Here is a 22,342-nt window from a genome sequence, read left to right as displayed (position 1 = left end):
TATAAGCGTGATCTGTGTGCACATGATTCTGAGCTTGTGTGAAGGTGTGTGTATGTATGCAAGAGTATATGTATGCAAGGGTGGCTGTGGAGTCCTTGTAATATATAAATAAGTAAAATACCAATGATCTCTCTCTGGGTCAAGACGATTGGACCTGTTACGTACAATGATCATGAACATCTATCAAACGGGATGTGATTACACATAACAAACACATCAGCGAACCTGACCACCCTGTCACTTCTTAAGACAACCATGAGGACCAATTCTCATCTTCACAGGTTCCATTGAGTAGTGGGGACTGTGGCATGAAGAAGTCCCCAGCACATTTAACATCAATCAAAGGATCAATATCAGCATGACAATATTTTAATGATTTATATGCATAGCAATATATACAAGAGATGAGAGCAAGCAATGAACAATTTCAGGTGAAACTACAGTGACTGTACACACCATCTACAAAAAAAATACAAGAATAACAAAACAATACTTCCTCCACATACATGTATAAATAGTGCTTTTTTGTGGGGAAAAAAGAAATTTAGTATGATCACAAGTCTCTTACATTTGACAAGCACACAAAAAATTTAGAAAATATTCACCTGAAGCCCTTATCCGATAAGAAGTGATATTGTTCTACAAGACAAGATGGTTAGAAATAAATTAGCCGACTTTTCAGATTGCACAGGATGCCATGGTGTTGCTGCTTGTGCTGTTATCAGTCCTTGGACTTCCTTGGCTGAGCAGCTATCTCTGCTTTTGTCAGGATTTCATCCCACTGAACAAACTGCTTTGATAACAATGTTACCTGGACGATGGTCAAGGAATTCTGGCAGACTACAAAATGGTAAGACATGTAACTAAATGTTAATCCATTAAATGCTAAAAAATTAATTACTGCCTTCCAATCCAGAAACCACACCATTTTTTGGTTACTTTTCAAAAAAGCATTCCAATCTTTACACATTATTTTTTACTGCTTGTGATGTAATAAATGTTTGGAAGAGTCAAATATATTGTCGGACTGCGTCCATGTTGTGGCTTTGTTGTTAACCTCCACTGGTATAAACTTGGTGACCGCTGTGATTGGCCACCAATATATATACAAACTGTTGTGACAGGATAATATAGAACTGGTCTGAAATTTACTTTACTGTATTTCTATATGACACGTCACATGTAGACTGGAATTTCGCATCGGAAATGAACCAAGCTTTCACAGCAATTTGAAAAGATATTTTCCAGTTTGCAAGACCGCTCAGCAAAAAACACGAGCAAACGGTAAGGTTTCATAAACAACATCTTATTGAGATTATTCACCAGTTTTCCATTACTGAGCGAAGAATCTCAGTGAAACGTTTGTTGCTTCAACCACAACACAACAAAAGATTGAACATCTCCATATTAAAAGGGAGATAACTCTACAAGCTCCAAAGAATCAACATTAAAATGAAGCTAATTTGGGTTCACTTTATCATCAACTTATGCATGACATGAAACAAGGTTGTGAGAGAACTATTCTTCGGTTCACAGTAATTTATGATGCATTTCCTCATTTGTAATCAAACAATGTTTTAGTCTGTTGGTTGTATTACAGCCATATGGACATTCATGATCACACCATTCTTTCAAATTCAGCAGGGAAGCAGGGATGACAATGTTTTTTCGTGTTTTTTTTGTTTTTCAAGAATCACTGTTATGCAGGGTTTGCAATGGCACATATCTAAAAATTACCCATGCAATAAAAAAAATTGGTGAGCTCCATAAATATTGCCTCCTTGATTAAATACTGTTATTATTTCCATCTTTCTTTGTTAATCAGCAATATTCCAGAAATGTGTTGGTGGATTGTCTAATGCTGCATTCAGCAATATTCCTGCCATATGGCAGTGGTCAGTTACTAATCCAGTCTGGACCAGACAATCCAGTGATCAACAGCATGAGCGTTCACCTACACAAATGTGATAGGATGACGTGTCAGCAAGTCTGACCACACAATCCTGTTAGTTGCATCCTATCAAGGTATGAAACTCCCAAACATTTCAGCAACACCACAGGGCTTATCAGCCTTGACCAAAGCGTACCTGCACACGTGACAGCAGGTATTTCGAACACTACTCTTAAAGTCTTATGAAAAGCATGGGTCACTGAAGGTCAATTCTAACATGGATCTCCATGGATCCATCTATGAGTAAATAATCAACTCTGAACCAGACTAGTTATCAGTACTATGCTACTGGGATACAATGTCAGGCAATCATCCCTGACACAAGTTTATGACAAGATGACCATGACACACACCAGCGGTGGAAAGCATAAGAAATGGATGGTGGATAGCAAAGTGCAGTCAGTCATGTCATACAACCCTTCAATAACATCATCCCATGACAAGCATGAGTTCCCAGATCAGGACAACACCAAGTCAGTCATGTCATACACCCCTCAGTAACATCATCCCATGACAAGCATGAGTTCCCAGGTCTGGACAACACCAAGTCAGTCATGTCATACACCCCTCAGTAACATCATCCCATGACAAGCATGAGTTCCCAGGTCTGGACAACACCAAGTCAGTCATGTCATACACCCCATCAGTAACATCATCCCATGACAAGCATGAGTTCCCAGGTCTGGACAACACCAAGTCAGTCATGTCATACACCCCTCAGTAACATCATCCCATGACAAGCATGAGTTCCCAGGTCTGGACAACACCAAGTCAGTCATGTCATACACCCCTCAGTAACATCATCCCATGACAAGCATGAGTTCCCAGGTCTGGACAACACCAAGTCAGTCATGTCATACACCCCTCAGTAACATCATCCCATGACAAGCATGAGTTCCCAGGTCTGGACAACACCAAGTCAGTCATGTCATACACCCCATCAGTAACATCATCCCATGACAAGCATGAGTTCCCAGGTCTGGACAACACCAAGTCAGTCATGTCATACACCCCTCAGTAACATCATCCCATGACAAGCATGAGTTCCCAGGTCTGGACAACACCAAGTCAGTCATGTCATACACCCCTCAGTAACATCATCCCATGACAAGCATGAGTTCCCAGGTCTGGACAACACCAAGTCAGTCATGTCATACACCCCTCAGTAACATCATCCCATGACAAGCATGAGTTCCCAGGTCTGGACAACACCAAGTCAGTCATGTCATACACCCCATCAGTAACATCATCCCATGACAAGCATGAGTTCCCAGGTCTGGACAACACCAAGTCAGTCATGTCATACACCCCTCAGTAACATCATCCCATGACAAGCATGAGTTCCCAGGTCTGGACAACACCAAGTCAGTCATGTCATACACCCCTCAGTAACATCATCCCATGACAAGCATGAGTTCCCAGGTCTGGACAACACCAAGTCAGTCATGTCATACACCCCATCAGTAACATCATCCCATGACAAGCATGAGTTCCCAGGTCTGGACAACACCAAGTCAGTCATGTCATACACCCCTCAGTAACATCATCCCATGACAAGCATGAGTTCCCAGGTCTGGACAACACCAAGTCAGTCATGTCATACACCCCCTCAATAACATCATCCCATGACAAGCATGAGTTCCCAGATCAGGACAACACCAAGTCAGTCATGTCATACACCTGAGGGGTCAGGGTCAATGTCCTTGTGATCCAGAAAAGGGTGTCCAAGATAAGGAAATCTGATTCACATCAAGTTGAGAGTTCCGATCCCAGTGAATTTCAATCTGTGAGCAATGTTTCTGAAGGATACTATAGAGTTGTAGGCTTCTAAACAGGCTCTGGCTTCATCATTAAACTGGGAGGCTTGGTCCTGCAATGGCATTCAGATTCATCTTTCAAACATTCATCTTTCACCAGCCTTTATACGTAAAATCTCAATTGTGGCGATATTTAATCTGTTAGAAACATGTAACCCTCAATAACAAAAATACAGGAATTAGATAACAAGGAAAATCCAAATATGGAGCCATTCAGTATCATTATTGGCTTCTATTTTTTTTATTGATACATTGAAATACAAAACTACAGCACTGACTCACTAACTTTCACTCACTTACCTGTTGTTTGATCTGAATTTGACTGAGTTCATGCAATTTCCCTGCCAGTTTTGGTGTAGCTGGAATGTTAAGGTAAATAATAAGAGTTATCCCCCTTCAACCAAACCAAAATCTGTGAATTCATCCTTGACATTCTACTTTCAAAGATTAAACAGTTAATGCAAGTGTTACATTTTAGTATCTTTGATCTATAGATGTCAAGAATAATTCATTATTATCTGAGTATGATCTCCATTGATGGACAAGATGCACCCACTCTTTACACATTCACTGAGAGCCAAGTTTTATGCATTGCATGACACCTACCCTTTATGCCCTGACACCCATTCTTTGTGCCTTCAGTGACACCCACCCTTTATACTAGTCCTTTATGCACTGACTGATACCCATCCTTCATGCATTCAGTGACACCTATCCTTTATACCCATCCTTTATGCACTGCCTGATATCCTTTCTTTGCGCAGTGATTGACATTTATCTTTTAAGCAGTTACTGACACCTACCCTTTATAAATATGTGCACTGACACCTACCCCCTGTAAGTTCACTGACATATACCCTTTATGTGTTCACTGTCACCTACCCTTTATACATTCACTGTTACCTACCCTTTATATGTTCCCTGACACCTACCCTTTATGTGTTCACTGTTACCTACCCTTTATATGTTCCCTGACACCTACCCTTTATGTGTTCACTGTCACCTACCCTTTATATGTTCACTGACACCTACCCTTTACGTGTTCACTGTCACCTACCCTTTATATGTTCACTGACACCTACCCTTTATGTGCTCACTATCAAACAGCTCCTCCAAGTTCTGCATCCTCTCCAGTCGAGTCGCCTGCTGACGAAGGAAGTCCTCCTCTGTGAACACAATGCCCTTAAGAATTAACAATATCAAACGTCCTACTGTACAGAAAAGTCCCCAGACATGAGATTTTATCTACTGCTGCTGTGTACACCAATTACTTACTTCCTGGCCTTCAAATCGTCATCATTAGGCAGAGATCTATGTTCCATAGTTTTGTTTCTCTGATAGTAGTAAAGATAAGCATAATTAAAGAGTAAATATTATTTCATTTGGTGATAATACACTTCCAGCCGGAGGGAGGACACCAAGAATGGGCTTGACACATTGTACCCATGTGAGGAATCGAACCTGGGACTTCAGCGTTACAAGCGGATACTTTAACCACTCAGCTAGCACACAACCTGAACACCACTGTGACTACATGACACAAGAGAAGGCACCCAGAAGGGTATTATATTACAACAAATATCTTTGTCTGACCTGCAAGGATGATTTCAGCTTTGGTGTCATTAGAAGTGGTCAGTTCCTCGGTATAAGAAGGGTCAAGGTAGTTCTGGAGGTCAGGCACTGAAACATCATGATCATCAATATAAACAGACAAGTGAGTGAGTGCAGTTTTATGTGTCACTCTGCCATATTCCAGCTTTATGGCATTGGTCTGTAAATAATCAAGTCTGGACTAGCCAATCCAGTGATCTACAGCATAAGCAAGTAGTGGTCAACAATTTAATGTAATTCCATGAAGATTACATGCTCATTACCAACCTACCACCTAGATCTTCATAGTCAGCAGACTTATCAGTATCAGTCACTGGATTGCTTGACTGAACTAGAACATTTACAGGCAACAAGCTGACAGGCACTAAACAACAAACAATCTCCAGAAATGGTGGTCCAATTACACAGAAGAGTGTCTGCACTGACTACACAACCTAGCAAATGTTTTCTAATAATCGAAAACAAACAATTTGGGAACACTTCTTTGCATTAGCAACATTGTCCATAAGGTTGCTTTTGTCTGTGGCACTGACTTTACATTAATAAGAACTACAAGCTCGTTTTAAGTCATGATTGAATTTATCTTTAACTTTTAAGATTCCAGGAAATTCATGTTCCTAACATACTAGTCATCCTTTAAAGATCTGAAATTTCCAAATGCATTTAGTGGAATTTGCAAGAACAGAAACAAAGGACTACATGTTTTTCTCTCTATCATTATTCACTATTTTTTTTTTTTTTGTGCACAAACAAAACAGTAAAATTTGATAAATGATGCTGACCAACTATTTTCAATGACTGATCAGTTTTAAAGAAGCAGTTGTAGAGAATCATGAGATTTTAACCAACACTATTCTCAAGTCAACTTTTGAGGTCAGCATAGGATGTATCATGTGCCTCGTGGTAAACTTACGTCTTTCATATGCTTTAGGTATCTTCTTCCTACCAGCTGTAGCTGCTACCACCTTGCTCTGGATGTTCGACAAATTGTCTATACACTGAAATAAACATCATACAACACCTTTCACCATACAGCTGTACACCTGCCTCACCAAAGCACACCTGGAGCAGGTGTGTCAATATCTATCTGCATGCACATGCTTGAAGAGACATAGGTTATGTTGTGAGGATGAAATGACTGAAATATGTATGATTAATATGATGAAACATGAATCAATACATTAATGCAATGAATATGAACCTCATATGTATGTTTATGTATCAATATGACAGATGAATTATGTGATCATTAAATTGTATTCTTCAATTCTTGAGTCTGATTTCAACAATACTTGCATATATACACAGAAAAAACATATATAGTTTCATGAACAAAACCAAACAACTGTTTTCCTAAATATCACCTTTAGACTAAAAAAATAATATCCCTGGTTTTCTGTTGCAGTGTCTAAAACATACAGTCAACTCCATGAAAATCCCACCCCTTTTTTGACTAGCAATTGTAAATACACAATACATACAAGTTTGGTTTCCAGGGTTACTAAACTATGAAAGGAGGCAAAGTTTGTCTGTAGTTAAAGGCTCTATAAACACGGTAAGTAAATATCAAACAAAAAATATGAAATGCCAAGGATCTAAAAAAAATTTCATACCAGCAGATATCTGTGATGCTATCATGGTAGATATCTGCATTTTGGATGAGTACCTGCCAACTTTAAGTATCTCTCAACAGATTCCAAGATAAAGTATTGAGAAAGAAGACTATTTCAGTTTAATATCCTGGAAAACTGTGAACTTATGCCTCCTCCATCCCAAACAAACTGTTTCAACATTTTTCTCTGTTGTAATCAGATTCCATATATATAAACTGCATTCCAAAACTTAGTTTGCATCAAACAGAGAAACTTCAGGTCAAATTCATACAGCTATTCATTTGTGATCTGCAGATAACATACCAAACATACATTAATTAACTCACACAAAACTGTAAAAAAAAGTAAAGATTTCAATAATGATGATAAGAAACAATAAATGAATCATTTCAAAGTCTCTCAAGTCCCCATCTAGCCAATGCATAAACCATTTATTCAAAGTCACAAGCAAAAACACCCTGAATTTCATCCATTATTTCTGGCTGACAAATTTGTTTTGAAATGTTCTATAGCAGACTAATAAAACAATTTATCTGACATAATAGACTCAGAGAGTATGGTTATATTCAAGCAATATAACAACATACACCAAAAACTGAATTCAAACATTGTACCTATGTGGGGAATCAAACCCAGGTGTTTCGTGTGATGAGAAGTGACTTTTTATGCTACATTTAACAATATTTCAGCAATATCACTGCAGGGTACACCACAAATAGGATACACACATTGTATTAAACTAAAGTGTGGATTCAAACCTATATCTTCTTCATGATGAACAAGAGCTATAACCACTTGGCTACCCCATAACACAATGAAAAGATACTCTGAATTATGATGAAAGCATGGCATTATACAGCTGTCTTTGGGGAACACTGGAAACATATATTCATTGTTATGACAGCATATGAGAGACAATTTATGGTCTTCAATCTCACCTGATGGAGGAGGAACTATATACCCTGAAAAAGTGGCAGTCATAATAAATTGACAGCCACATAATTCCCATTTGTGAGTATTACTGCTAAATACCATTCAAAGACTTGACATCTTTGGATTGTACATGACACCCATGACAATATCCAGCAGGTTGTAAAGTGTTGTGCAAGGTAAGCTGTGCAGGGCATCATGGTGTCATGCCCACAAAATGGGTTTCCAGACAACAACATGCAAGCTGAGACAAAATCACCACTACACACACCATTGGGATCACCAGGGGGTTCTCGCTGCCGTGGAAAATTGCCACAACATGTTTTAAAATGAAACAACACTAAATCGACCTTCCAGTTAGTGATTTGTCCACACATCAATGACATTATTACATTCCAGAACATTTCCAATATTCCATGTATATTGTTACACGACACTTTTTGACATTTACATGTATAGCCACAGTCTGATGTCGGAGTCAAATGTCAATCCAGTCCAGATGTTACTAAACATGTTTTGCTAAACATGGCCTACATGATGACATAACAAGCTTCTGAAAGTGATGTCATATTTGGGCAGTTTCTAACTAGAAACGTATTTAGTCATATTCTTCTCTTAACAATCTGTTTTTTCCCTTAACAGTTACAATTATGAATCAGTCAGTGAACATATAGCTATCTGGAATCTGGGTTCATAATAAGTGTCTGATTCTAATCCACTCTAGTTCAAGAGAAAAATACATGTTCTATCAAAATTACCTGATAAACTGCATGAAAAATTTTTTAAGTCAGCCTAACAATCACACTTTTGATGAGGGATGATGAAAATCCACAAGGAACACATAAAATCTCACTGCTACCATGGACAACGAACATATCGTGTGATGTACCGCAAACCTTTAGGCATAAAACCATCACAGAGTTCAATTTCTCGGTGTGAGTGAATCACTATATTGGGTTTTAAGCCACTTTTATCAATTTAACGACCATATCCTGGCAAAGTTTAACCCATCATTAAAATTCAAATATTACCATAATCATTAACAGTGGACATATATACTCAAAAGTAAAAGTAACTACACACTAAATAATGCATCCTCGATGTCTCCAGGGTATACGTTCCGATAAGTCTCCACATTACCCTGGACGCATCTACGGCTCTGTCCGATAAATTTATTACCTCCCTTGACTGTCTTTTGATCCAGTCAGGTGTCTACGCTGGGAAGTTGAGCGAACCAATCACAACTCACTTTCATTTTTTGAATTATCTAACCAATTATACTTGTCAACAGAAACCATGCAGAGGTTCTCTGGAAGAGGTAGAAGGCTTTCTTGCATATGTTGTTTTAAAGTTTCGGACCTGTCAATTTATATGATTTCCTTAAAATCTGGGAAGCACTGCGAGCAAACCTTTGCAGTTGCGACCGCTACCTTTGTTGACACTGGCAAGCTCGGTTATAACGGCGGCCTAGCTGATTGGCTACTGTGAGAAGGCTGAACCAGCAAAGGGAGGTAATAAATTTATCTGGCAGAGCCGTAGATGCGTCCAGGGTAAAGTGGAGACTTATCGGAACGTATACCCTGGAGATATCGAGGATGGAAATAATGTGATATATATGCTATTGTGAATTTGGTACCCATAACTCCACATTGATCACAACATTCCAGCTTTATGACAGCAGTCTGTAGGCAATTGAGTCTGGACCAGACAATGGCATGAACATTGATCTACGATAGCATGTGTCAACCATGTCAGCGAGCCTAACCACCTGATCCCATTAGTCACCTCTTACGACAAGCATGGGGTTACTGAAGATCAATTCTAACTCAGATCTTCACAGGTATGTGACAACCATCATTTGCTATTATTTCAAAACAAATGAACACATTCTTGTACAAGTCTTCTTGCCCATATGCAGTCAGACATTTTCCAGTGATTTTCAGTCAATTTCACATGACCAAGTACAAATTGTTGAATATTTTGTTAGATTTTAACTAAATTCCTTGATGTAGCATTGATAGACAAGGTTTAGGAGTTGTGTCACTTGCTTTATGGATGTGCGAACAATGGCGAACATATCACCTTCAATGGAAGATAACCAAAGAGAATTATTTCAGGTCATGACTCTTTTGTCTACCCAACTTGTAAGTTAAGGCAGTGACAAGTGGAAAACAACTATATACAACACATATTCACAAATACATTCCCACCTGCTGTTATGATGATGATTTCATAGTCTATCAAGTTTGTTTTTCACAAAAAAGAAAACAAAACACACAGAAAGCCTGAGCTTCCAGTTGTCCCATACATGAAAAAAATAACATGTTGTTTGACGTCAACTTCAATTTGTTTTCTTCTGTGCCATACGATGAATCATGGACTTAAGTATCAAAAATGACATTTGTGATATGTGTTTATCACGGCTATGAAAAATAGTCAGACTGCCATACGACACTGATCATTTCTGTCCTCAGGGTCTATAGGACCTACGTCAAATGCCGGTACTTTTTGTCTAACCTAGGCGTCAAAGATCCTCAATGATGTCAGACAGAGCACTTCATTCATTCACACAATAAACATTTACTTAACATGTCAATATCGCAGTAATCAGTTGGGTTTTTCCCCTCTTTTTGTACAAGAATGTTTATTTTGAAAACAAATTAAACTTCTATGTATTTCTTATCTAATACTCTACTTGATAGATCATTTTTTTGTTTTCTCGATGCAAGAGCTATTTCATCTGGGCCAGACAAACCTTATCAAATTATCAGCAATACCCTCACCATCAGGACATGAGACTTGACAATCAAGTATGTCACAAAGTCTGATCACTCCATCCCTTAATTTATCATGCACAACAAACCTAGGTGCCTTGGGATCTATTCCAAACCTGAATTGCCACCGGGACCACCCATGCACCCACCTACATTCAGCTAACAGCAAAACAAATCACCAACAATCAACCGTTTAAAAATCACCAGTGTTGATGACAGGGTTACCATTAGGGACACATAAAGCATTAACCATGACAAGCCAAAGTTCTTTGTTGTTTGTACCTTCTATGCAAAAAGGATTTCGTGTGTTTCAGGTAATCCGAAGAATCACTCAATTTTTATAACAGATGGAAACAGTTGTCAAGAATCCCATATGTGAAACTTGGCTAAAAATCTGTTGTGTCCACATATTACATCCATGTATCCTAAAACTAAGTAGTTCCTGGTTTGGCCCAAACTATTCAAAGATGACATAGGATTCAACATCTAAGATTTTTGCATTTACAGAAGAATGTGTAGTGGGATGGAAGATGGGGTCTGATGCCATAATAAAGAAAAAAAGTGTGGGCTTACACATGTATTGATGCTAAAAGGTTGGGAAAGAGCTCAATACTGTAGCTTTGTATGAAGCTTTGTAACCTACAAATATGGCATGCTACACACCTGGATATCACTATGATACTCTGCATGCTGCTGTTCAAACTGGAATGACCTACTGGGAGACACTTTACCAACTCCAAGTCTACTTAACACTCTGTTTCATTTGAATCCTGCAAGAGCTGGCAGTATCACAGCTGGTTTTATGGTGTTTATATATTCTTTTGTTTTCAGGTATATAAAGTTTAAAATTGGGGTTACAAATACCATGATATGTACTTAATACATTATAATTGAGGTAGCTCACAGTAAAATCAGCCATGGCAATTCTGAGATAATAGTTTCAAACGCTGGGAAATTCTTTACTTCATAAGAAAATGAGAGAATAATCAACCATCTCTATCAAATCTTGCAATTTGTATTCCTCTGATGTGATACCTGTTTCCATGAATATCAGAGAACATCTCCCTGTAAGGTTGCATAAGTAGAGCTTTCTAACCAGTAGTGTGAAAGTTTCTATATTTTGTTACAATAGAAAGTAAGGCTGAGTGGGACATAATACATTGTCTGGTCTGTTTTATAATCCCTGTCTTGAAGAGACACTAGTTGTGGTAAGATTAACTGAAACAAACCACCAAGCAATCAATCCACACTTGAGAAAAAAGCTATTTTGGAACTGCTCTTTAGTGTAGTGTCTTGAACACTTGACAATGGAACATATCTTAGAAGCTGTCAAGGCTTGAAAACATGTTTACATTCCAGAAAACTCACTTCATTTACTGAATGCATATCTCTTGCAATTTATTTCCAGGAAGTTTACATCCATGGTATATTTGTCATTCCTTTCAAGTAGCAAATTTCATTTTACACCAGATGCAAAGTTCTAAATACAACAAAAAACACCACCCCAAAACAGAGAACCACATTATACTTATCTTCAATAACAACCTGAATAGGAAATAATGAAAAATGATGCCAACCAATTTTTTTTTTTTACGATTGCTCGTTGGCAATGAACCAGTCATCACTTATGAGATTTCAACTAATTCCCAACACTAAGATAGACAGGAAAAAAAGGTTGGGCGACATTGTTGATTAAGTCAAACATCTGCCACAATAATATTTTCAATCACTGTGAATGAGAGTATATGGTTTTGCCCTGCTTTAAGCAATACTCCAGCAATATCACGGTGGTGGACACCAAAAATGGACTTAACACTTTGTACCCATGTGGGGAATCGAACCTGGACATTAGGTATGAGGAGCAGACGCTTTTACCACTGAGTTACCCCATAGTCCCATTTTGCTTATAAGGGGTGCCCAATTACTGACTCCAAATGACTGATGAATTGGAGGTTAACATGCAGTCAACAAAGCCTGATCATTCAATATTACAATAATCACGGTTAACATTTGATGCAAGTCATACAGCATTGCTATTATCATGATTACCATTCTGGGCAGCTCATACAGTATTACAATTATCATGATTATCATTCTAGGAAATTCATACAATATTACAACTGCTACGATTATGCATCTAGGCAAAACAACTTGTGATGGAAGTGAGTACGATTGGAAATGTTTTTTTTCCCAAAAAGTTCATCAAAATATAAATGAGGGATACCAAGAATGGGCTTCACATTTTGTACTCAAAAACAGATCCTTGTTACGACAAGCAAATGTCTAAATCCCCAACTGGAAAATGTTATGAAGCACACTTAGGTAACAATGCCACCACTGATTCAGAGGAAACAAAAAGAGAAGTACTCTCTAGTGGTGATTAAGTGAAATAATAAAGACTGGTCACACTGACGAAATGACCAATCAATTCATCATGTTTACTCATGACCAAACACAAACAATTTGATACACACGTGTGTATAAGCAATATTTTTCACAAGGTTGTTTTTGTCTGTCGTCAAATATACATGTCATAAGCGCTACAAATTCATTCCAAGACTGAATTATCTTAAATATTCCAGGACATTTATGTTCCCAGGATACCAGCAATCCTTTAGAATCTTGAAATTTGCAAATGCAAACTTCTGTCTATTAACAAACATAAAAGGAAAATTTGATACATGATGTTAACCAATTATTTTCTATGATCGGTTGTAATGAAACAGTCATCAATTAAGAGATTTTGACCAATTCCAAACAGTAGTACACATGACACAGCCTGAGAAACGCCAACCATATCACCAGGATATATGTTCCAATAAATCTCCACTGTGCCCTGGATGCATCTACGGCTCAGCTATGAATTTATTACATTCCTTTGCTGGCTTTTAATTCAGTCAGGGAGTCCTTTCAGAAAGCAACCATTACTAAGTTTTACTAAGGTTAACCTCAACTCCCATTCTTTAACACTGTACTAAGGCTACCTTGGTGACTTACAATCACCATAGTGCTTTGTGAAAGGAGGCCCAGGTGTCTACTGTGGGAAGTTGTTGAGCGTATCAGTCACTATCCGATTTAAGTTGGCAACACAAATGATGTAGAGGTACTCTGAAAGAGGAGGAGTTCTTGCGATTTCTTAAAAAGTTTTGGACCTGTCAATTTGTCAGTATGATTTCCCAAAAATCTTAGTCGCACTAGGGACAAACCTTTGCAGTTATCTTTGTTAACACTGGCAAGCTCAGATGTAACAGCAACTTAATGGTAGCTAACTGGCTACAGTGAGAATGCGGTGCCAGCAAAGGGATGTAATAAAACTATCTGGCTGAGCCATAGATGTATCATCCTGGGTGCAATGGAGATTTATTGGAACGTATACACTGGAGATATCGAGGATGCCCAAGAGAGTAAAGTCCTCATCTGTGTATAATCACAAGCAATATATAAGTATCTGTTATCATGCGATAGGTTTATGCTATCTTAGTAGTTGTAACATGTATCACAAAATACTGTCACTTAGCACGTAAAGACTTTCTTCACTTGTCCCACAAGAATACTATCTATGTCATTAACTTAATTGTGGTAAACTAACAGTGAAATTGTATCACCCAAAGAGACGTCCTGTTAATGAACACCCCAATCGTTACACATGGTACTATGTATTCATTGTAATACAAGACAGACCAGCCCCGTTAGTAAGATTCATAATGTGCTATACATTGTCATATTGGTAACATACTTTGCTAAACATATTAGTTAAAGGCCACATCAAATTAGTTCATTTCAGACAAACAAAGCTGCATAAAACTAAAGGAAACTGCAAACAAGTCACACACAAAACTCAAATTGAGGTGTTTAACGAACATAAATCTCAGATTACTCCATCAGGCAAGTAAAATAAATATCCTTGTTTCTTGGGACTTTGTCACAATGTCTGGTTTTGGACCCGTCTTTCTGAAACGCAAGCCCTGAAGATATACGGGATAAGATTGGGAGGAAGTTATTATTTATCTTGACTTTAATACTACATTACAAAATTGATAAACGTAAAATCTGTTCTAATGTTCAATATGACCTCTCCTACCATTCATCATGTTCTTGTATTTCAGTTGTGAACAACAATGAATTTCCATGGTGATAATATAGAATGTTCTGAGAGTACAAAGTAAGTGTGGTAGGCTTTGATGTATGACATATGCTACACGTGAGTGAGTGAGTGAGTTGGGTTTTATGCCGCTTCTAGCAATAGTCCATCAATATCATGGCAAAGGAACACCAAAAATGGTCTTCACACGTACCAATGTGGGGAATCAAACCTTGGTCTTTGGCTTAACATGCGAACACTTCAACCACTAGACTACCCAATCCACTCTCACTCACTCTTCAGGGAAATGTCAATTTAATATTAGCATCTACAGGAAGAAATTACCCCAGTGATTCAGGTTGGTAACGAGAAACAAGGAATTTATCTAACAAACCTATCATTACTGTGTTAGTGTTGAGAAAGAATCTTGATGGAAATCCTGACAGATTTACGCAGGTGATTAAACCAAACACAGAAGACAAAGTACAAGCCCATCACCATTGCCCCACTCATCTGATTAAAATTCCACAATACTCCTGATGTCCTTTCTGACAAAATTTGTTTTTTTACAATTCATTGGCTTTTAAACATAAAACAATGTAGTAAATAGTCATTTGTTGTGGCCTAATGAAGATATTTCACATAACTTCTGCTAACATACCAATAGGGCCTGTAAGTACATCATGGCACTTCAAATGACCTTTGTAATTCCGGAGACAAACTATGTTTTATACCTTTTCAAACTGTTGACAGTAAGGAACCAATAATCCTTTCAGTTGCAGGGTAACAAATTTCTGATCTAACCATCCCAAATTAGCCAACTATGAACAGCTGTGACAGCCAAACATGGTTGTACACTTGGTCCATTCTAGTGAAGTCATATTTGTCAGTTGCACAATTTGGAACCAGAGCTGTATTTTTAATACATGCTTGTCACCGGAAATCTAGTACCAGTGTCAGCTGGGCAACATCTCACATATCGCACGTTTGCTTGCGGAAATGGAGAGAGGAGCCAGCTTAGGAACAAAGTAGTGCCTCATGAGACTTACAGGCCTTACACTGTGGAGAAGCTGGGTTAGTGAGGTGACTGTGCAAGCAACAAGCATGTGAAGCAAGACAAGCTGTGTTTTACCTGTGGACCTAGGCTGGAATCCTGTGACAAGAAAACAAGGAAACAAACACAAGTTAATCAGGCTGCATGCACATACATGTGACATGAACAAGACACAATGAGGATAATGAGATAACAGGAAGAGTAATCAAAGGACAGTAAGGTGGTAATTCTCATTTTTTTTTTCACTCTGACCATCTCGAACAGCATGTCATAAAAACATATGCCAGAATGTTATTTCTTTCCTCACCCACTCATAGTGGAAAAAATATAATTTTCTTTACAAGGTTCATTTGAGAATGAGCTGAAAATGGGTACCCGGTCAGATAAGTCATATGACTATAACCTTCTAGCGCCTAACAGGCAGCTTGGGTTATCCGGGATAATAATGTGTTAGCACTATGAGCAAGCACAAGTGTTTGGAACAGGTGCTGTATAAATGGCCATTATTATTTATCATAATATCAAATATTTAATACTTCAAAAAATCATATTTAAAAATAAATGTTAAGAAAGCTCAAAACGCTTTTTCACAGGTTTAACAATTATTGAGGTATTTGAGCATGGTTTCACTTCCACTGAAGCATTATTCCAGCCATAGCATGCAAGGTAAACCAAGAATGAGATTCACACATTTCACCCATGTGGGGAATCAAACCCATTTTCAGCATGATGAGTGAAAGCTTTATCCAGTATGCCACCACATCACCCCTGCATCATTCAGCGTTTCATAACAGAACTATGATACTTCTCATACCAGTGTCACAGATCAAGGACTGAGAAGTAATTTACACAGGATCAGATCATAAAGCAAGCAGTTTAAGCCAACATCAAATACAAGCTGATTATTGTTTTCAAGAAAGACTTAATTGCAAAATAAGGGGAATCTGATATTCAAAATTACAACACATCATATCTTGCTTCCTTCAACATTACCTCAATGACAAACAAATCATTGTCTTCCTGCTTTTGTCTCAGACATTCTATGGTACAGTGACCATAAACATGATAAATAGAAGATATTATATTTATGCCCATAACATACTATGTTTACGACAGGAGAGCCTAAATGTCGGTATTTCCTGAGTGAGAGCGAGGGACATATCAATATTTAGGCACGAGTGTCGTAAACATAGTCTGTTATTGGCACGAATATAATATTCTTTTCATTAATGAAGTCTTAAACTTCAAGGAAAATCTAAATTCAAACATGGGCTGGCTATCAGTCGTCACCACACGTAGAATGCAACGTCACAGAAAAACTGTGGCATCATGGCATTGTTCTTGATGTCATGTTACCATGACAAAGTGATATTTTGCCCTATGGTATCTTATGAAAAATATGAACCGCAATATGTTCGTCGTCATAGGTAATATGGAAGCATTATGAATGTAATTGAACTCCACAGTTTGGCAGGGTATTTTTGTCACTGAAAATTGAACGTCATGAAAATGCTATGGCAACCAGGTACAAAACGGAAATACATGTGTACTTTGTAACTTTTTTTGTTTTTAATATACCTGACTGAAGCAATAAAAATGAAATCGTCTCACACAAAATATCTGGATTATTCGTCTGTTATGAGAAAAAGATGTCTAAAAACAAAGCAACACAGTCAGTGTGAGAAACATTTGAAACATACAATTCTGGAACAAAAAAAAGACAACGGATTATCCTCTCTACGTTCTATTTTCATTTGTTGTTTACTGTTGGTTGGTTGGTTTGTTGCTTAAAGCCAAACCCAGTAATTATCAGGCTCTATGGTGGCGATCAATGAATAATCAAGTCAGAACCAGATATTCCTGTGATCAACAGCACGAACACTGATCATTGCAAATGGGATACGATGACATGTGTCAACCAAGTTAGCCAACCTGACCACCCCATCCCGTTAGTCGCATTTTACATCAAACATAGGCTGCTGATTCTAACCTGACTCTTCACTGGTTTGTTATATAACCTTAGCAGTATTGAAGCTGTATTGTAATTTGTAGATAATGAAGCCTGGACCAACAATCCTGGGGTTGAATTTGTGCATATCAAACTATGCGACTTTCACACATTGACACATATTAATGACAAATTACAGATCCTGACTTTTTAATCCCATTAGTCATGTTAATCGACAAGTTTAAATTTAATCCTAACCACAGGCTTTCCTGTAGTTGTGTGTATAACATCTATTTTTTAAAATTTTGAGATGCCCAACAGTTCAAAAATGCTTCAAAGTACATTAAATCATGACAAGGCCCAACAAGTCACATGCTATGCTTTTATCACACGCAATCGATTAAAACTTAATGTAAACATATTCATGAATCCTAACCACAGGCTTTCCTGTAGTTGTGTGTATTAACGTCTATTTTTTCAAATTTTGAGATGCCCAACAGTTCAAAAATGCTTCAAAGCACATTAAATCATGACAAGGCCCAACAAGTCACATGCCATACTTTTATCACACGCAATCGATTAAAACTTAATGTAAACATATTCATGAATCATGATAACCCAATTGATCACCACTCATGAGACCTATCAATTCTCATTTCTGCATGTGAAACTGAAAGTCAATTTTGACCCTCAACTAAATGATCTAGCCACAAGTGACAACAGGTCAGCACAAAATGGACCTCTGTTTGGTTTATGCTTGTTAAGGGGACACTTACAGCTGATGCTTCCATCGCTGGAAAAAGAATTTTTTATTTCCAAGTCAATAGCAGGCAATAAAATTCTAAATTCTCACAAATTTACAAACAATGTGCAGATTTACAACAGTCGACTTACAACTGAGTTGCCTATGTCACTTGACACATATATTAAGAACAAAACCTGAACAATTGTATCTTTTGATGACAAACGACAAAAACGTATAATGGCTCTTATCCATTCCCATCCGACCCCACCAAAATCCCAGTCGCCACCCTCAACCTGCAGGAATATCAAAACCATAATGTCGTTTATAACAAAGAGAATAACATAAGCACAGTGGTTTCATTTATGGATGCATATTTACTGAAAATAAAAATTAATTATGCACACACATAAAATTTTGGTCTTTTCTATGGTGAACATGCTGTTATTTATGGGTAGCTGTCATTTATCACCTATGCATGCCATATTTCCAAAACTAGATTCCCACTGCTCATGTTAGTATTAGAAACAGATCTGTAAAAAGACATTCAGATAATCTTTAATTCATCAAATCATTGAAATTCAAACCTTACATAAAAATTAAAATGCTGTATCATCATCTGAATTAAAAACAATTGGTAACATATTTTCCTTGGCTTGTACTTTCCTTAGCGATCAGCATCTTTTTGCAACTGGAACTTTGGATGTGTCTGATTCAGTATTTGCTTGTTTTTATGTCAAACATATTGCACACATATCCCCCTTAAATCAAATCATATTACCTAATATATATGCATATGGCGGGTCTTTAATATATGACAGGTTTGATTGTTCCATTGCTACATGAGGTCTGCGATGACATCATAATCGCTAACCATTCCTGATATTACTAGACACTAGCTGTTTGTGGTGTCTTTATTCCTAAAGCATTATATTAACTATCCTAAAACACTTAAGTGTGATAACCTATGTATCATACAATGCCATTCTTATTGTCTAATTAAAAAAAAATACAATTCCCATTGCCACAAAAATCATGAACATAAACTTAGTGCACGGATATGATATTACAAATATGCACATGGTAATTTATTACCCTTAAGATAATTTTGTCAAATCCTGATTGGTTGATACCAAAAGCATACAAAACCATGTAGGTGTACTTGTCAGGGTGCACGAACCATACACACTGTCAAATCTGTCCTTTGACACATAACACAGCTTGGACAAATGACCTTGACCTTAGATGAAATGTGGCTGCCAAATGGCTGATCACCTCAAAAATTTAGAGCTGGCATATACAGTTATGAGTATTAAAAAAGCAACAAAATATATTTTTTTATCTTTGCTTGTGTCAATAAAAGTATTTCACAATTTCGTTTAATAAAACCTCAAATTTCATCATTTTTATTATAAACCATGCCTTTATGATCGTTTAGGAAAGATGACGGCAAAACATTTTGCATCTGCTGAATGTTGGATGTTCTTTAAAGATAAGCTAAATAAGCAGATTTTAAGGGAAATACATGCATCACACAAGTGTTTTGAAAGGGTGTACGGGACTGGAAGATTCTTGTAAATTCTGTATTTCCTTGCACCTCAGGAAATATGGAATTGCAAGGATCTTACAGTTCCATACACCCTTTCAAAACATGGCGTAACTAATAATGGTACGTCACAAGCTAGATGACACCATTCAATTCTGATCACACAACTGACTGCATTATGACACCTATCTGCAGTAAGTTTTTATGTTAAAGTATGGATTGTTGTCAACCCATCTTAGCTTGGTTTGAAAAGGAAAATCAAAATTGTGTCAAACTTGACTGACTTTAGAAACATTCAATTAACCTTTTGAACTAGGAATACACTATAATGTTCGTGTGAAAGCTATCTACTGTATGACGCATACATATTTTGTCTTCATCATTAAAATTCAGGGGGATACGGGCGAATGTCTTACACTTTCAAAGATCATAGACAGAAACTCATTCAAGAAGCATGCTAAATTTAGCAATGTGAAATAAATGGCCCCGTGTTTTCAACGGTATAAATAACATATGCACATCCATGTTTGCTTCCACTTAACATGCTTAAAAGACTTCCACCGTAACTCATATAAGAAAAACGGTGAATATTCAGAACGTACTAATGTCGATCTAGATAGTTGCTAATTTACATCACAGACATCACTCATCATGCTGTAAAGTGGATAATTACATAAAATACACAAACATAACTAATCTCATATCGTCATGTACCTTTGGGTATAACGCATCTTTATCAGCGTTACCGAAAACGAGAGCTTCAAGCCTTTCAATTCTCTTTTCTAGCACATCAATTTGGCAGGTGGACGCCATCTTTTCTACACCAGTGATGTGCTCTCCAGAAATTTGTCGGTGAAGTTTTCTGAATCATTCACTCGTTAATAGTGTATTCGCTGTAAAACGTCATAATATCGTTTACATACTTGCTTCAAAACAATGTAGGATTTACTTTCTGATGAAACGGGAAAATATGACGTGGAGCATCACTTTTATTGGCACCACATCATTACCTCCCTTTGATCGATGACTCACTTGAGGCAGACGTAAAGTCACATGTTATGACGTACACCGTCGAATGTGTTTCGCACATCAGACGAAGCTGAGAACGAATAAATACCTTCAAAGGATTTTCTGTCTTTTCCTACACTGACAAAGAAATAGCTGTTAACGTTTGAAATAATACCCTTAATTGCAGATAGATAGATAGATAGATAGATAGATAGATAGATAGATAGATAGATAGATCCCAAACAGGTGGTGTCGTTTGTTGTAGATTTATATACATGAGAACAGTCACACAGGCAACCCACGTGAAAGTTTTTAAATGACGTCATATTCCACAAAGTACTGAGATAGGATATATATCTAAACCACTGTGTAGGCGGATCATTCTACTTTTTGACCATCAGACTAACGCTCGATCATTTTGACAAATAATCTCCTTAAACTGAAAAGGAGTCCCAATGGGATGGGGGATTCAGAACCCGAGGAAGTCTAAACTTGCGTCCGTTAGAGCTTCATTTAGAGATTCAAAGCTCCAGAAAGGAAAATAATGCGGTCCAGAGACCGTGAGACATATTAACTGACCACCTGCTTGCGCTCTGAAATGTGCATGTGTTCATATCCGTCGCTACGGGTCTTGGAAACCCAGATAGACAACCCAGACAGGTGTACATTTCAGCGTTGAGCGAACATTTGAAATCGACCACGGGTACGAAGGTGTTTGCTGGTGATGTGTTAGGGTTTTGGTGGGTGTTTTTCCATCTTTTCTTTGCTTATAGGTTGTTACAGCGATTGAGGTATAAAAACAACAAACATTCAAAGCATACCTGCAAATTCCTTCTTAGCATGAAAAGTCTTTCTGTGATTTTTTAAGAAGATCAAAATCTATAAATGTTGCTGACAAACAAGGTTGTGTGCATAAACCCGAATCCTGATGAAAATGGGAGCTATTTAAAATCTCCAGTTATTAGTTTGTTTTGTTTAGGTCGACTTGCATATCATTAGTAAATCATCTATGTCATGTTCAGTTTTCGTTCCGAATTGTATTATCAAAAGGTTTAATACATTTTCTTCATTCTAACCCTAAATATACATCAAAACCTTTTCACCCCCAGAGTACATCTATGAGGTTTCTTATCTCTTTACAGATCAGACCCGTGAAGGTCAGAACACGTCTTCAGCAGCCCATGCTCGCGACTATGCTTGTCGTAAGGGGCGACTAACGGGATCGGGTGGCCAGGCTAGCTGGGTTGGTTGACTCGTCATCGGTTCC

General features: G+C 37.6%; 1 protein-coding gene across 2 annotated transcripts; it reads right to left on the bottom strand.

The window, feature by feature from the left end:
• Positions 1-353: 353 nt before the first annotated feature.
• LOC137276932 (dynactin subunit 3-like) lies at positions 354-20,915 on the bottom strand. Of its 2 annotated transcripts, XM_067808582.1 has the most exons (8): positions 20,782-20,915; positions 15,910-15,930; positions 6,293-6,377; positions 5,362-5,448; positions 4,851-4,934; positions 4,069-4,127; positions 3,762-3,821; positions 354-811 (listed from the first exon to the last, which is right to left on the bottom strand). In XM_067808582.1, exons 1-8 carry the CDS (start codon positions 20,878-20,880, stop codon positions 722-724), a joined length of 585 nt encoding a protein of 194 aa, XP_067664683.1. In that variant the 5' UTR covers positions 20,881-20,915; the 3' UTR covers positions 354-721. The 2 variants fall into 2 exon arrangements, with proteins under 2 accessions (XP_067664683.1, XP_067664684.1); XM_067808583.1 differs by lacking the exon at positions 15,910-15,930 and having other exon boundaries at positions 20,782-20,901.
• Positions 20,916-22,342: the final 1,427 nt, after the last annotated feature.

This window comes from Haliotis asinina, chromosome 3, assembly GCF_037392515.1.
Source record: "Haliotis asinina isolate JCU_RB_2024 chromosome 3, JCU_Hal_asi_v2, whole genome shotgun sequence".
Lineage (NCBI taxonomy): Eukaryota > Metazoa > Mollusca > Gastropoda > Lepetellida > Haliotidae > Haliotis > Haliotis asinina.
Note: the sequence above shows the minus strand (reverse complement) of the source record. Positions and strands in the feature narration are given on the sequence as shown.

Bases quoted from the DNA above. Each gene is read 5' to 3' on its own strand.
- LOC137276932 (XM_067808582.1), bottom strand. From the start codon at position 20,880: ATGGCGTCCACCTGCCAAATTGATGTGCTAGAAAAGAGAATTGAAAGG. The intron at 4,935-5,361 runs GTCAGACAAAGA...TTGTGTTCACAG, and splicing joins AGCTGAAATCATCCTTGCAG to AGGAGGACTTCCTTCGTCAG. The intron at 812-3,761 runs GTATCCTTCAGA...ACCATCGTCCAG, and splicing joins TAGAAGCCTACAACTCTATA to GTAACATTGTTATCAAAGCA.